Here is a 16,904-nt window from a genome sequence, read left to right on the forward strand (position 1 = left end):
TGTCTCCAGCTTCCCAAGTGAAAATATCCTATCAGCAACTACACTGTCAAATGTCCTCAGGATCTGACCTGTTTCAAGAAGATCACCTCTCATTCTTCTAAACCGCAGTAGATAAAAGCCCAAATAAGACCACCCCTACATCCCAAGCTTCAGTCAAGTGAACCTTCTGTGAACGGCTTCCAATGCTATTTCTGTTCTTAAATAAGGAACCAAAACTATACACAGAATTCCAGAGATGGCCTCTGAAACAAAATAACCTTACTTTTATGTTTTATACAAACAATATGCCACTTGCCTTCCTAACTACTTGCTGAACCTATGTGCTAATGTTTTGTGATTCATGTTCCAAGATACTCAGATTCCCCTGTGCCACCGATGTCTCCAATCTCTCTCTATTTAAATAACAGCCTGGTTCTCGATTCTGCCAAAGTGGGCAAGTTCACATTTTCCCTCCATGTGCCAATTTTCTGACCACTCATTTAACCTATCTTTGCAGATTCCTTGTGCGGGATTCTCCGACCCCCCCCCCCCCCCCCCCCCCCCGCCGGTCGGCGGGCCCCCTCCCCCCGGCGATTCTCTGGCCCGCATTAGGCCGAAGTCCCGCTGGTTCTATGCAGGTCCCGCTGGCGTAAATTGGACTAGGTCCCTTACTGGTGGGACCTGGCGATGCGGGTGGGCTCCGGGATCCTGGGGTGGGCGCGGGGCAATCTCGCCCCGGGGGGGGGCGTGTTCCCAAGGTGGCCTGGCCCACGATTGGGACCCACCGATCCGCGGGCGGGCCTGTGCTGTGGGGGCACTCTTGTCCTACGCGCCGGCCATGTCAGCCTCCGCCATGGCCAACGCGTGGATGAACACCACTCCCCCGCACATGCGCGGGGATGACGTCAGCGGCCGCAGACACTCCCGCGCATGCGTGGACTTGCGCCGACTGGCAAAGTCCCTTCGGCCCCAGGTGGCGCAGCGCCAAAGGCCTTCCACGCTTACTGGCGGGGGGCCAACCACTCTGGGGCAGGCCTAGCCCCTAAAGGTGCGGAGGATTCCGCACCTTTGGGGCGGCCCGACGCCGGTGTTGTTCACACCACCCCGTCCCGCCGGGAACCCCGCCTTGCCGGGTACGGGAGATTCCCGCCCCTTATATTCTCTTCATAACTGATCTATCTTTGTGTCATCAACACGGTTAGCTATCATATCTTAGGCCCCTTCCTCAAAGTAATTGGTTTAAACTGTAAATAGTTTCAAGCCCAATCACCGCACCCACGCCTGCCATCCCAAAAATTACCTATTTATCCCTACTCTCTGTTTCATGTTAACTAACCAGTCCTTAACATGTTACCACCCCAACCCACCCTCACCATGCCAAGAACTCTTATTTTGTCGCTTTTATGTGGCACCTTGTTAAATGTCTTCTGGAAATCCAAATACGTCACATTCACAGGTTCCCCTTCATCTTCATTCAAAAGAAAGGGAAAATAATACCATTTTCAAACATCTAATCTTCTTTTGATTGTATTAAGCACCTCAGCGTGCGACATAATCTATGTCGAAAATTTGAATATTATTGCCCTTTCTGTGATGGCTATTTTGAAATGTTATGGGCAGCAGGGTAGCATGGTGGTTAGCATAAATGCTTCACAGCTCCAGGGTCCCAGGTTCGATTCCCGGCTGGGTAACTGTCTGTGTGGAGTCTGCACGTCCTCCCCCTGTGTGCGTGGGTTTCCTCCGGGTGCTCCGGTTTCCTCCCACAGTCCAAAGATGTGCGGGTTAGGTGGATTGGCCATGCTAAATTGCCCGTAGTGTCCTAATAAAAGTAAGGTTAAGGGGGGGTTGTTGGGTTACGGGTATAGGGTGGTTACGTGGGTTTGAGTAGGGTGATCATGGCTCGGCACAACATTGAGGGCCGAAGGGCCTGTTCTGTGCTGTACTGTTCTATGTTCTATGTTCTATGTAATGTTCTTTCAGAAATTTAATGAATAAGGTATATTTTTGTAAATAAAAAGTAGCTGAGTTACATAAGAGTTCTGCTGAAATTCTAGTTCAAGTCAAAATCGGCTGGTGAATTATTCTTTTTACCTTCCTCAGGGAAAACTGAGTACGACACTTATGCAGAATGTCTTGGTAAAGCCCTGTGCTATATTCCCACCCCCATGACAGTCGGATTGTATGCACCCTGGGGATCTGGAATCAACCGGCTTCTGCACAATGTCCAAAGTAAGTGCACTCTGTTTTGATATTTTCATCTAGATCACTGTAGCTAAATAATTTCAGTCAATTGTTCGTCCATCGCCAGGTTTTAACCTGTCGTGTTTAATACAATTGTCATTACCTGGGGTTAAACAGGTCATGGGACCCTAATGAAACCTCAAGCAGGTTATGAGACGCTTATGAGACTGGGGGATTGATATTCCCAAAGGATTATGGGGACTATGCACTTCCCCACTGAGGGGCGGGGCCCCCTTCTACATCCTGTATAAAACCAGAGGGCCATGACCTGTGAGCTGGCTCCTGCAGAAGAGAAATGCTCTGTACTCTGGTTCTGTTGCATTAATCCTTTTTTCTTTTGGTTCGACCGGTTCAGCTTGGTGTCGACACCTTTCCAGACCTTAGAATGAGGACCGGCATTTATCCTTCCCCTTACTGTCAGTTCAGGGACTAGGAAATTATGGGATGTCGGATTAATATTTGTTATTTAGAACATAGAACATTACAGCGCAGTACATGCCCTTCGGCCCTCGATATTGTCAAACACTGCTACATCCCATCACATTTGGCATGGTGGCACAGTGATTAGCACAGCTGCCTCACAGCTCCAGGGTCCCAGGTTCAATTCCAGCATCGGGTGACTGTCTGTGTTGAGTTTGCACTTTCTCCCCGTGGGTGGGTGCATGGGTTTCCACCCAGGGTCCAAAGATCATAGAATCGCAGGCTAGCTCAGGGGAAGGGCAGGCTGGGGGAAGTCTAACTCAGTGGGCTGGAGTTCTGGAGTGTATCTGCTTCAATGCACGGAGTATAACAGATATGACAGATTAACTTAAAACCTTGACTCACGCAAGGAACGTGGATGTGGTTGCTGTAACGGAGACTTGGTTAAAAAAGGGACAGGACAGGCAGCTAGATATTCCAGGTTACAGGTGTTTTAGACGAGACAGGGAGGAAGATAGAAGAGGCGGGGAGTTGCAATACTGGTTAGGGAACATATTACAGCTGTACTGAGGGAGGACACCATGGAAAAATCAAGTAACAAGGCACTATGGGGAGAGCTCAGAAACAGGAAGGGGGCAGTCACCATGACGGGGGTGTACTACAGGCCTCCCAACAGTCCACGGGAAATTGAGAACAGATATGTAAGCAGACTCTGGATAGATGTCAAAATAATAGCGTTTTTGTAGTGGGAGACTTTAATTTTCCTCATATTGACTGGAAATCCCTCAGGGCTAGGGGTCTCGACGGTGAGGAATTTGTTAAGGGTGTCCAAGAAGGAACAATATGTGGATAGTCCGACTAGAGAGTCCGACTATATTGTACCTAGTACTAGGGAACAAGCCCGGTCAGATCAGCAAAGCTGCATTTGGAGAACTTGTAGCGAACAGTGGCCTCAATTCCGTCAGCTTTCGGATACTCATGGAAAAGGACGAGTGTTGTCCGAGGGTTAAGGTGCTAAATTGGGGGAAGGCCAACTCCAACCAGGTTAGACAGGATTTGGAGGCTGTTGTTCGGGAGAGGCTGTTTGAGGGTAAATCCACATTTGGCTTGTGGGAATCAGTTGATGGGAGCGCAGGACAGCCATGTGCCGGTAAAAAGAAGGGACAGGAAAGGCAGGATGCGGGAACCAGGGTATGGTTTAGCTAGGGGCTGGTTTAGCTAGGGGCTGGTTTAGCTCACTGGGCTAAATCGCTGGCTTTTAACGCAGACCAAGCAGGCCAGCAGCACGGTTCGATTCCCGTACCAGCCTCCCCGGACAGGCGCCGGAATGTGACGACTAGGGGCTTTTCACAGTAACTTCATTGAAGCCTACTCATGACAATAAACGATTCTCATTTCATTTTTCATTTTTCACCATGGATGACAAGGGACATTGAGAGTATTGGCAAAAAGAAAAAGGATGCATATGTGAAGGACAGGCAACTAAAAACATAAAGCATTTGAGGAATACAAGGAAAATAGAAAAGAGCTCAAGCAGGGAGCTAGGAGGGCAAAAAGGGGTCACAAAATGTCCTTGGCAGACAGGATTAAGGCATATTATACGTATAATAGGAACGAGAGGGTAGCTGGAGAAAGAGTTGGTCCACTCAAGGATAAAGGAGGGAAATTACGTTTAGAATCAAAGGAAGTATGTGAGGTCCTTAATGAGTATTTTGCATCGGTATTCACAAAGGAGAGGGACATGTTGTTTGGTGGTGTCTCAGAGGGATGTGTAAACACTTTAGAACAGGTCGTTATTACGTGTTAGGTGTGTTTAAAAGCATTAAGGTAGACAAATCCCCAGGGCCAGATAGCATCCATCTCAGATTGCTGAGGGAGGAAAGAGATGAAATCGCTGGGCCTCAGAAAATCTTTGTGTCCTCATTGGCCACAGGTGAGATCCCGGAGGATTGGAGGGATAGCCAATATTGTACCGTTATTTAATAAGGGTTGCAAGGCTAATCCGGGTAATTATAGGCAAGTGAGCTTGACGTCAGTGATAGTGAAATTGTTGGAAATGATTCTCAGAGATAGGATCTATGCACATTTGGAAGTGAATGGTTTTACTAGCAACAGACAGCATGGTTTTGTACAAGGGAGGTCATGTCTCACTAATTTGATTGAATTTTTTGAGGAGGTGACAAAAATTATTGAGGGAAGGGCTGTGGATGTTGTTCACATGGACTTTAGAAAAACATTTGATAAGGTCCCTCATGACAGGCTGGTGCAAAAGATTAGATCATGTGGGGTCAGGAGTGAAGAAGCTGGACGGATTCAGAACTGGCTTGGCCACGGAAGTCAGAGGGAATGGAGGTCTGTAACTAGTGGTGTTCCGCAGGGATCAGTTTCATAGATTTTACAGTGCAGAAGGGGGCCATTCGGCCCATCGAGTCTGCATCGGCTCTTGGAAAGAGCACCCTATCCAAGCCCACACTTCCACCCTATCCCCATAACCCAGTAACCCCACCTGGCACGAAGGGCAATTTGGACACTAAGGGCAATTTTAGCATGGCCAATCCACCTAACCTGCACATCTTTGGACTGTGGGAGGAAACCGGAGCATCCAGAGGAAACCCACGCACACACGGGGAGAATGTGCAGACCCGCACAGACAGTGACTCAAGCCGGGAATCGAACCTAGGACCCTGGAGCTTCTGGGACCTCTGCTCTTTGTAATATATATAAATTACTTGGAAGAAAACGTAGCGGGTCTGATCAGTAAGTTTGCTGATGATACAGTACTATGATTGCAGGAGTTGCGGATAGTGATGAAGATTGTCGGAGAATACCATAGGATATAGACAGGCTGCAAAATTGGCCAGAGAAATTACAGATGGAGTTTAACCCGGACAAATGAGAGGTGATGCATTTTGGTAGATCCAATTCAGGTGGGAGCTATAAAATAAATGGCAGACCATCAGGAGCATAGATACACAGATAAATTTGGGCGTGCAGATCCACAGATCTTTAAAAGTGGCAGCACAGGTGGAAATGGTGGTAAAGAATCCACATGGCATGCTTGTCTTCATAGGACAGGATATAGAGTATAAAAGTTCAAAAATTATGTTACAGTTGTATAGAAAGTTGGTTAGGCCACATTTGGAATACTGTGCCCAATTCTGGTCACCGCACTACCAGAAGGACGTGGAGGCTTTGGAGAGAGCACAGAAAAGGTTTACCAGGATGTTGAAATGAAATGAAATGAAAATCGCTTATTGTCACAAGTAGTTACTGTGAAAAGCCCCTAGTCGCAACATTCCGCCGCCTGTTCGGGGAGGCTGGTACGGGAATTGAACCGTGCTGCTGGCCTGCCTTGGTCTGCTTTCAAAGCCAGCGATTTAGCCCAGTGTGCTACCGGGGCAGCACGGTAGCATGGTGGTTAGCAAAAATGCTTTACAGCTCCAGGGTCCCAGGTTCGATTCCCGGCTGGGTCACTGTCTGTGCGGAGTCTGCACGTCCTCCCCGTGTGTGCGTGGGTTTCCTCCGGGTGCTCCGGTTTCCTCCCACAGTCCAAAGATGTGCGGGTTAGGTGGACTGGCCATGCTAAATTGCCCGTAGTGTCCTAAAAAGTAAGGTTAAGGGGGGGGGGGGGGTTGTTGGGTTACGGGTATAGGGTGGATATGTGGGTTTGGGTAGGGTGATCATTGCTCGGCACAACATCGAGGGACGAAGGGCCTGTTCTGTGCTGTACTGTTCTATGTTCTATGTTCTATGTGCTAAACCAGCCCCATTAAATTCTGGTCACCGCACTACCAGAAGGACGTGGAGGCTTTGGAGAGAGCACAGAAAAGGTTTACCAGGATGTTGAAATGAAATGAAATGAAAATCGCTTATTGTCACGAGTAGGCTTCATTGAAGTTACTGTGAAAAGCCCCTAGTCGCCACATTCCGGCGCCTGTTCGGGAAGGCTGTTACGGGAATCGAACCGTGCTGCTGGCCTGTCTTGACAATACTACTCGTGACAATAAGCGATTTTCATTTTTCATTTTCAGAAGGATATAGGCGGGTGGTCTAGATAGGACACGTGATTGGCGCAGGCTCGGAGGGCCGAAGGGCCTGTTCCTGTGCTGTATTGTTCATGGTTCTTTGTTCTTTGAAACTGACACCAAACGCAACTTGTGCCGTGGACTCAGATGTCAGCATTCTTAACAGAATTCCTGTGGTTACGGAGGTAATAAAGGGTTGACAGTCTCAATAGAAACTAACTTAAATATGCACTGGGGCGGTTTGGTGGCACTGTGGTTAGCACTGCTGCATCACGGTGCCAGGGACCCGGTTCTATTCCGGCCTCAGGTGACTGTGTGGAGTTTGCACGTTCTCCCCGTGTCTGCGTGGGTTTCCTCCGGGTGCTCAGGTTTCCTCCCACAGTCCAAAGATTTGCAGGTTAGGTGGTTTGTCCGTATTAAATTGCCCCTTAGCATCCAGGGATGTGCAGGTTAGGTTATGGGGGGTGGGCCGAGGTAGGGCGCTCTTCCAGATGGTCTGGGCACACTCGATGGGCTGAATGACCTCCTTCTAAACTGTAGAGATTCTATGGTTCCAAACTAATTAATATCATAGTTCATACAGTTCATAGAATTTACAGTGCAGAAGGAGGCCATTCGGCCCATCGAGTCTACACCGGCTCTTGGAAAGAGCACCCTACCCAAGGTCAACACTTCCACCCTATCCCCATAACCCAGTAACCCCACCCAACACTAAGGGCAATTTTGGACACGAAGGGCAATTTAGTATGGCCAATCCACCTAACCTGCACATCTTTGGACTGTGGGAGGAAACCGGAGCAACCGGAGGAAACCCACGCACACACGGGGAGGACGTGCAGACTCCGCACAGACAGTGACCCAAGCCGGAATCGAACCTGGGACCCTGGAGCTGTGAAGCAATTGTGCTATCCACAATGCTACCGTGCTGCATTGAATGGCAAAGAACTAATGCAACACTGTTTACCTTGCGAAAAATTTGTTGAAGTTAATCAGACCTGAGGGAGGAGAAATTTGTTTGTACATCGGCACTTCCAGCAGAATGCCCTGAGGGCAGACAGAACCATGGGAAACCAGTAATTCTCGGGGTTAATCAGCCGCCTGGATGTTGCGACACATGGAATTCAATAATGGTGGTTGTTAAGAAATGGGAAAGGAATGTTGATGAACAGGCTTAGTGCGAGCTAGTTTGGATATCGGAAAGGGGAGTTTCAACAAAGCTCATTGTAAATTATGTCAGGTTGACAGGAAAAAAAGCCATCTTTGAAAGGGCTGGTTATTCATCTCGCGAGGGAAATGAACAAAGCTTTGAAATGAATAGGCATTGCACCAGCGCAATAAGAATGGCACAACGTGTGAATGTTTGTCTGCATTTGTTGAATGTAAATACCAAGCGCTGATGTCAAAGCCCCATAATAGGAAGGTGACCTAACTTCTCAACACACCCAAGGGCCCCACCGAGATCGATCTCCTCTTGCTTTGTCCTGGGTGAGCAATGCAAACAACACGCTGATTGAAATGTTTTTAAATGTCGTCATTGGTCCAGTGACTAATGGCCAACTTCCATGGCCCATACTGAGGTTAGGGGTAGTTGCTAAGATACAGCAGATAGAATGTTAGTCCTCTGCATTCCAAAGGCTGAAACAATTTTGTCGCGTTGCCTGTGGATGGAGCTTGAGGGAGCTGGATAACATCAGAATGGGAGATTTTCCTCCTACAGGTTAGGGTGCGCGGGTGTCAGAACCCCATCCACCAACTAAAACATCCACGACGTGGAGATGCCGGCGCTGGACTGGCGTGGGCACAGTCAGAGGTCTCACAACGCCAGGTTAAAGTCCGACAAGCTTATTGCAAGTGACGTGACCTGAAGAAGGAGCTGCGCTCCGAAAGCTAGTGATTTCAAACAAACCTGTTGGACTTTAACCTGGTGTTGTGAGACTTCTGACCACAACAAAAACAGGACAAGGGCAGCACGGTGGTGCAGTGGTTAGCATTGCTGCCTCACGGCGCCAAGGAGCCGGGTTCGATCCCAGCCCTGGGTCACTGTCCGTGTGGAGTTTGCACATTCTACCTGTGTCTGCGTGGGTCACACCCCCACAACCCAAAGATGTGCAGGGTAGGTGGATTGGCCACGCTAAATTGCCCCTTAATTGGGGAACAAAAAAAGAATTGGGTACTCTAAATTTATGAAAAGAAAACAAAAACAGGGGGAAGAAAATGGTTCACGTGTGCAGAATCTCCAGGAGCAGACAGTGGTACAAGCAGCCGCCACTTTCTATCTTATTCGGTTCCTTATCCGCACGCCCGCTTTTAGCCAGGTCTGTGGAATAGCCACCACACAATGGCTGGAATTTTCCAGTTATTGGGGTTCCCGTATCCTGCTGGAAGAGCACCTCCGACCACAGGATTCCCGGCAGCATGGGCTGGCTTCAATGGGAAATCCCATTGAGAAACAGCAGCAGGAGAGATTCCCACCAGCGAAGGGTCGCTGCAGATTAGATGGGCCGAATATCCTCCTTCTGCACTGTAGGAATTCTATGGATTCTGTAGATTCCTTCTTTAACAATCCAGCTTGCGCCTGGTTTGAACTGTTAATTTCAATCGTACCTCCAGACCTGCTCTGACCTTATCACTCTATCACTCTAGGAACCCAAATTAAATTCTTAATATCCCAGCTCCTATTTTGAAGCAAATATTCAGATTTTGATAGAAAAGAGAAATGTATTCCATCTTTCTTGCAATAAAGGACAATTTTTAAAAGCCAAGATGTGTTGGCTTCGCTGGTGAAGCCAGCATTTATTACTCATCTTTAATTGCCCTTGAGAAGGAGGTGGTGAGGTGTCACTTTGAACTGCTGCAGTCTATGTAGGTACACCCACAGTGCTGCTAGGGAGGGAGTTCCAGGGTGTTGCCCCAGTGACAGTGAATGAACGGCCGATTTATTTCCAAATCAGGGTGGTGAGTGACTTGGCGGGGAACCTGGTGGGGCGCTCCAGGTATCTGCTGTTCTTGTCCTTCGAGATGGTTGTGGGTTTGGAGTGTGCTGTCTGAGGAGCCTTGGTGAGTTCCTACAGTGCATTTTGTAAATACAACACACGGCTGCCACTATTCGTCGGCGGTGGAGGGTTTGAATGTTTGTGGAAAGAGGCGCAATCAAGCGGGGCTACTTTATCCTGGATGGTGTCGAGCTTCTTGAGTGTTGTTGGAGCTGCACTCATCCAGGCAAATGCAGAGTATTCCATCACACTCCTGACTTGTGTCTTGTAGATGGTGGACAGGCTTTGGGGGGGTCAGGAGGAGAGTTACTCATCGTAGGATTCCAAGCCTTTGACCTGCCCTGGTAGCCACAGTATTAATATGGCTAGTCCAGTTCAGTTTCTGGTCAACGGTATTTCACAGGAGTTGATTGTGGGGGATTCAGAGATGGTAATGCCATTAAATGTCAAGGGGCGATGGTTAAATCATCTCCTGTAGGAGATGGTCATTGCCTGGCACTTGTGTGGCGGGAATGAAATTTGCCACTTGTCAGCCCAAGCCTGGATATTGTCCAGGTCTTGCTGCATTTGGACATGGACGGCTTCATTATCTGAAGAGTCACAAATGGAGCTGAACATTGTGCAGTCATCAGCGAACATCCCCACTTCTGACCTTATCATGGAAGGAAGGTCATTGCTGAAGCAGCTGAAGATGGTTGGGACTAGGACACTACCCTGAGGAACTTCTGCAGCGATGTCCCAGGACTGAGATAACTGACCTCCAACCACCACAATCATCTTCCTTTGTGCCGGGTGTGACTCCAACCAGCAGAGAGTTTCCCCCGATTCCCATTGACTCCAGTTTTGCTCGGGCTCCTTGACTCCATACTCGGTCAAATGCTGCCTTGGTGTCAAGGGCAGTCACTCTCACCTCACAGTGCCAGGGACCCGGGTTCAATTCCAGCCTCAGGTGACTGTCTGTGTGGAGTTTGCACGTTCTCCCCGTGTCTGCGTGAGTTTCCTCCAGGTGTTCCGGTCAACGATGTGCAGGTTATGTAGGATTATGGGGCTACGGGGATAGGGCAGGGGAGAGTGCCTAGATCAGGTGCTCTTTCGGAAGGTCAAGACGGTGGGCCGAATGGCCTTCTTCTGCACTGTGGGGATTCTATGGATTTCCTGGAAAGGGTCACGATCCGGAGTGAAAACTGGTCTGTGCAGCTGGCAAGCGACACGTCGGTTTACACTCTGAGACTTACACTGAAAAAATATGGTGACGTTCCACCCCCTACAATTGCAGCAAGGCATCTTTACTCTACTCAGTCCTCTTCCTCTTGTGATGACAAGCAACGTTTGCCATTTGCTTTCCCAATTGCTTGCTGTATCTCCAAGCTAGCTTTTAGCGACTCATGAACGAGGACTCCCAGTCGGACATCACCCCATTGGACATCAATACTTCCCAATTTTTCACCATTTAAGAAATACTCTGCTTTTTCTTTTCTACCAAGGTGGTAACTATGAACTTATTAACTTTTTATTCTTCTGCCATGTTCTTGACCATTCATCGAGCCTTTCCAACCTCCTTGAAACTTCATGACATCCTCCCTATACAATTCTCACCTAATCGTGTCCTCAGCAAAGTTGATCCGCACATCTAACTCATTCATTTAGATTGTGAGAAGCCATAGCTTAAGCACTGACCCCTGCAGTACCCCATTAGTAACATCCTGAGAATCATCAGTTTATTCCTACTCTCTGTTTTCTAACTGTTAAGCAATTCTCAGTTTACGCCAGTATAATACCTCCAGCCCTGTGCGCTCTAAATTTGTTTATTAACTTCCTGTGTGGGCGGTGTCAAGGGTGGTAGGATCCAGGGTCAAGCCAGGCTGGGAACTCGCGATATTTGGAATTGGGGTGGAGCCGGGAGTGCAGGAGGCGAAAGAGGCCGGTGTTTTGGCCTTTGCGTCCCTAGTAGCCCGGCGGAGGATCTTGTTGCAATGGAAAGATGCGAGACCTCCGAGCATGGAGACCTGGATCAATGACATGGCGGGATTAATTAAGCTAGAGAAGGTCAAATTCGCCCTGAGGGGGTGGGTACAAGGGTTCTTTAGGAGGTGGCAGCCTTTCCTCGACTTTCTGGCTCAACGATCAGGTACTAGGTCAGCAGCAGCGGGGGGGGGGGGGGGGGGGGGGGGGGGTGGTTTCAGGGGGGTATTGTTTAAATTAATTTGATTATTGTTAATTTATTTTGTTGTTTATTGGGTTGGGGGGGTGGGGGGGGTTCGTTATATGCGTTGTTACGGGTGCCGGGGGGTGTTTATTATTGTTGTTATTATTATTATTGTTCTGTTGCTATAAATTTTTCAAAAAATTTAAATAAAAATTATTTTTTTTTTTAAAACTTCCTGTGTGGGACCTTATTGAAAGCCTTCCAAAAATCTAAATACACCACGTTCACTGTTTCACCTTTATCTATTCTACAAGTAACATCCTCAAAAAACCTCCAACAGGTTTATCAAACATGAATTCCCTTTCACAAACCCATGTTGACTCTGCCCAATCATATCAGTATTTCCCACATGGCCAGTTACCACATCCTTTAGACTAGATTCTAACAGCCAGTGATTCGCCGTTTCCTCTCCCACCCCGCTCCCCTCCTTAAATAGTGGGGTTAGATTGGCTACTGTGCAGTCGGCAGGAACCTTTCCAGAATCTATTGGATTTTGAAAGATAAGCATCATTGTAACAACTATCTCTGTAGTGACCATCTTCAACACTTTGGGATATGCCTCTATCGGTTTTGGAGATTCAAAACCCTTCAATCCAATTAATTGTTTGGGCGCTCGTTCTATATTAATGCAAATTTATTTCAGTTCCCTGACCACTTTCCAAACCAGAAGACCCTATCCGAACGGGTGTGACCACCTCCTGAAACAAAGGGTCCCGCTAACTCTCTCCCTCGCTGATGTGTTAGTGTCCTCAGCCCAGCCTCCAGCTCAATGACCCGAAGATCCTCGAGCCGCAAACATTTCCCTGTTTTCCCAGAATCACAATGTTATCCAGGAGCTCTTGACACATCACCTTGTTGCTCGCTCTGGGTGAGTGTGCTTTACACTCAAATTGGCTCTGTTTCGTTCCTTAGCTCTAGAGTCGTCAGGTATCGTTAAGATACCGCCACAAGTTTCAAGTTCAAGTTCAGACCAATAACTCCATACACCAGTTCGTAAGTTTAAACAAGACACGTTTTTTATAATACAGTTATCTACTAATTATGTATATAAAACTACAAGACTAAGCTAATCCTACCACTAACAGGCCAATACTCATCTGGAATAAGGGAACTGCCGGATCAGGGAACAACGGCCTCTAGCTTTGTCCTGGATCCGCAGGCTTCCAGTCGGTGTGGACTAAAGGGGTCAGGAGTGTCTACTCTCGTAGCGTGCGTTGTGTGACACTTACTTGATGGCGGCTGCTGACCAAGCCTCCTCTTCTCAAGGTCTTCTGCTGCAACGGTGGTCAAGGAGAGCGCTGGCTAAGAGGAGCTGGTCAAGAGAAGGCTGGTCAAGAGAGTGAGCTGGGGTCAGGGTCTCTGTCTTATACCTCTCCCAGGGTCTCGTGCCCACCTGGGCGGACCCTCTATACACTCGCAATCGATTGGATCTCTTCCCAATCGATTGATTTGAATTTCCCCAATAATGGGGCAGTCCCTCGATCACTGGGTGGTTCTTGGGGCTTATTGTTTTGTACTTCTCTTGGCGCCGAGAAGTCTGGCCTCCTATTCACTGTAGCGATTTGAGTTAACTTGTTTCCATTGTACCTGGGAATCACCGGGTATCGCCTCATTAGTATGCTAACTTGTTTAGTTTCACAGTGCTGTCTGGTTTCTGCAGCAGTCAGAATACGCAAGTGTTTTTGCAAGGTGCTTGTTTTTCCAACATGTCCATTTTCCCTGCATTCTTTGTAATCTTCCATTTTGTGTTGGGCAGTGGCCACCCCAGGTGGCTACTACCTGTCCTGCCATCCTTAATTAAATTACTTAGTTAAATTATTTACATTATTTATGGTGCTTTTTATATATTTTATTAAAGAACCACCAAGTTGTGCACTGTTTTAAACCCAAGGGTGCGTTCTGTTTACTTCTCTGAGGTTAACTCTATTCTATTTTGGACTGTTTGAGAACATACAGTGCAGACCGAGGCCATTCGGCCCATTGGGTCTGCACCGACCCACTTCAGCCCTCACTTCCACCCCATCCCCGTAACCCAATAACCCCGCCTAACCTTTTTGGTCACTAAGGACAATTTAGCATGGTCTATCCACCTAACCTGCACGCCTTTGGACCGTGGGAGGAATCCGGAACAGACATGGGGAGAATGTGCAGACTCCACATCGTGACCCAGCGGGAATTGAACCTGGGACCCAGGCGCTGCGAAGCTACAGTGTTATCCATTTGTGATACCGTGCTGCCCACAGTTACAAAGCCAGAGCTCAGAGGGTGGACGGGGCGAACCCCTAATCCAGCTCCTTGCCTGCCCCAAAAACCAATTCAAATTGAATCCAATTCATGGGGCGGGATTCTCCGACCCCCGGTCGGGTCGGAGAATTGCCAGGGGCCGGCATCAATCCCGCCCCTGCCGTGTACCAAATTATCCGCCACCAGATGAAGTGTTGGCTAGCGTAGACTTGAGAGATGAACAGATACTTCCAACACTGATAAAGGTTCAACTCAATTTTATTAACTACTCCTAACTAACTAACACACGATGACTGTGGATCTAAATGATGCTAACTTAAACTAGAGACCTAAGCCTTGTCCGAACCAGTTGATTCTCTCAGCACGTGGTGTGAGTCTATGCTGGGCTGGATGAGTTCTTGTTCCACTGAGAGGCAGCACCCAGAATGAGCGGGAACCGTGGTGCCCTCTGCCTTTATAGTGTGTGTATTCTAACTGGTGATCGGCTGCGGTGTTTGTACATGTTGATTGATCCCTGTTTGTGTCCATCAATGTGTGTTTGCACCATGATATACTAGTGTATATTATGACACCAGAGATTCGGCGGGGGCGGGAATCGCGTCATGCCGGTCGGCGGGCACCCCCCCCCCCCCCCCCCCCCCGCGATTCTCCAGCCCGCAATGGGCTGAAGTCCCGCCACTGTCAAGCCACTTCTGCCGGCGTGGATCAAACCACCTACCTTACCGGCGGGAGCAGGCGGCGGGAGCAGGCGGCGGGAGCAGGCTCCGAGGTCCCGGGGGGGGGGGGGGGGGGGGGTGCGGGGTGATCTGGCCCCAGGGGTGCCCCCACCGTGGCCTGGCCTGCGATTGGGGCCCACCGATCGGCGGGCGGGCCTGTTCCGTGGGGACACTCTTTTTCTTCCGCCCTCGCCATGGTCTTGACCATGGTGGACGCGGAAGAGACCCTCTCCCCTGCGCATGCGGGGGGACGACGTCAGCAGCCGCTGACGCTCCGGCGCAAGCGCGGACATACGCCGGCCAGCGAAGTCCCTTCGGCCATGGCTGGCGTGGCTTCAAAGGCTGTCCACGCCAGCTGGCAGAGCGCCAACCACACTGGCGCGGGCCTAGCCCCTCAATGTTAGGGCTTGGCCCCTAAAGTTACAGAGACGTCCGCACCTTTGGGGCGGCCCGAGTCCGAGTGGTTGACGCCACTCCATCACGCTCCGTCGGGTAGGGGAGAATCCCGGCCATGGTCTCCACAAGGGAGACAAACCAGATCCAGACATTACACCTGATCCCATGCTCATCTTAGAAGCGATATCACCGTACTATATTAAAAAAAGAACAAAGGAAAGTACAGCACAAAAGAACAGGTCCTTCGGCCCTCCAAGCTTGCGCTGACCATGCTGCCCGTCTAACCTAACACCTTCTCCACTTCCGGGGTCCGTATCCCTCTATTCCCATCCTATTCATGTATTTGTCAAGATGTCCCTTAAATGTCACTATCGCCCCTGCTTCCACCACCTCCTCCGGCAGCGAGTTCCAGGCACCCACTACCCTCTGTGTAAAAAACTTCCCTCACACACCTCCTCTAAACTTTGTCCCTCGCACCTTAAACCTATGTCCACTGGTAATTGACTCTTCCACCCTGGGAAAAAACTTCTGACTATCCACTCTGTCCATGCCCCTCATCATTTTGTAGACGTCTATCAGATCGCCCCTCAATTTTGGTCATTCCAGTGAGAACAACCTGAGTTTATCCAACCTGTCCTCATAGCTAATGCCCTCCATACCAGGATAATCCTGGTAAACTCTTCTGCACCCTTTCCAAAGCCTCCACATCCTTCTGGTCGTGTGGTGACCAGAATTGAACACGATGTTCCAAGTGTGGCCTAACTAAGGATCTATACAGCTGCAACATGACTTGCCAATTTTTATACTCAATGCCCTGGCCGATGAAGGTCTGCCTTCTCGACTACCTTCTCCACCTGCTTTTGCCACTTTCTGGGACTTGTGTACCTGTTCACCCAGATCCCAATGTCAATACACTTAAGGGTTCTTCCACTTACTGTCTATTTCCCACCTGTAATAAACCTTCCAAAATGCATAACCTCACATTGGTCAGGATTAAAAGCCATCTGCCATTTCTCTGCCCATGTCTCCAACCGATCTATACCATGCTGTATCCTCTGAAAGTCCTCATCGTTATCCATAATTCCACCAGCCATTGTGTCATCCGCAAACTTACTAATCAGACCAGTTACATTTTCCTCCAAATCATTTATAGATACTACGAACAGCAAAGGTACCAGCACTGATCCCTGCGGAACACCACTAGTCATAGCCCTCCAATCAGAAAAGCACCCTTCCATTGCTACCCTCTGTCTTCTATGAGCCAGTTCTGTATCCACCTTGCCAGCTCACCTCTGATCCCGTGTGACTTCAACTTTTGGACCAGGCTGACATAAGGGACCTTGTCAAAGGCCTTACTGAAGTCCATATAGACAACATCCACTGCCCTACCTGCATCAATCATCTTTGTGACCTCCTTGAAAAACTCTATCAAGTTAGTGAGACACGACCTCCCCTTCACAAAACCGTGTTGCCTCTCGCTGATCCATCCACTTGTTTCCAAACGGGAGTAAATCCTGTCTTGAAGAATCCTCTCCAATAATTTCCCCACCACTGATGTAAGGCTCACCGGCCTGTAATTTCCAGAATTATCCTTGCTTGGTCCTCACTTTCCCTTATTCCAGTCACAAGTTCTTCACACACTGTCCCTTACACTGAGCCCTTACCAGCCAACGACTTCCTCGCT

At 48.9% G+C, this 16,904-nt stretch overlaps 1 protein-coding gene across 1 annotated transcript in view; it reads left to right on the forward strand.

Moving 5' to 3' along the window:
• The window catches only part of nkpd1 (NTPase, KAP family P-loop domain containing 1), a 58,253-nt gene that overhangs the window by 38,827 nt on the left and 2,522 nt on the right, over nt 1-16,904 (forward strand). The window contains exon 3 of the mRNA XM_038785762.1: nt 2,080-2,208. Within this exon, the coding sequence (XP_038641690.1) occupies nt 2,080-2,208 (129 nt within the window). The remainder of the gene's footprint in view (nt 1-2,079; nt 2,209-16,904) is intronic.

The sequence above is a fragment of the Scyliorhinus canicula genome, chromosome 27, assembly GCF_902713615.1.
Source record: "Scyliorhinus canicula chromosome 27, sScyCan1.1, whole genome shotgun sequence".
NCBI classification, from domain to species: domain Eukaryota; kingdom Metazoa; phylum Chordata; class Chondrichthyes; order Carcharhiniformes; family Scyliorhinidae; genus Scyliorhinus; species Scyliorhinus canicula.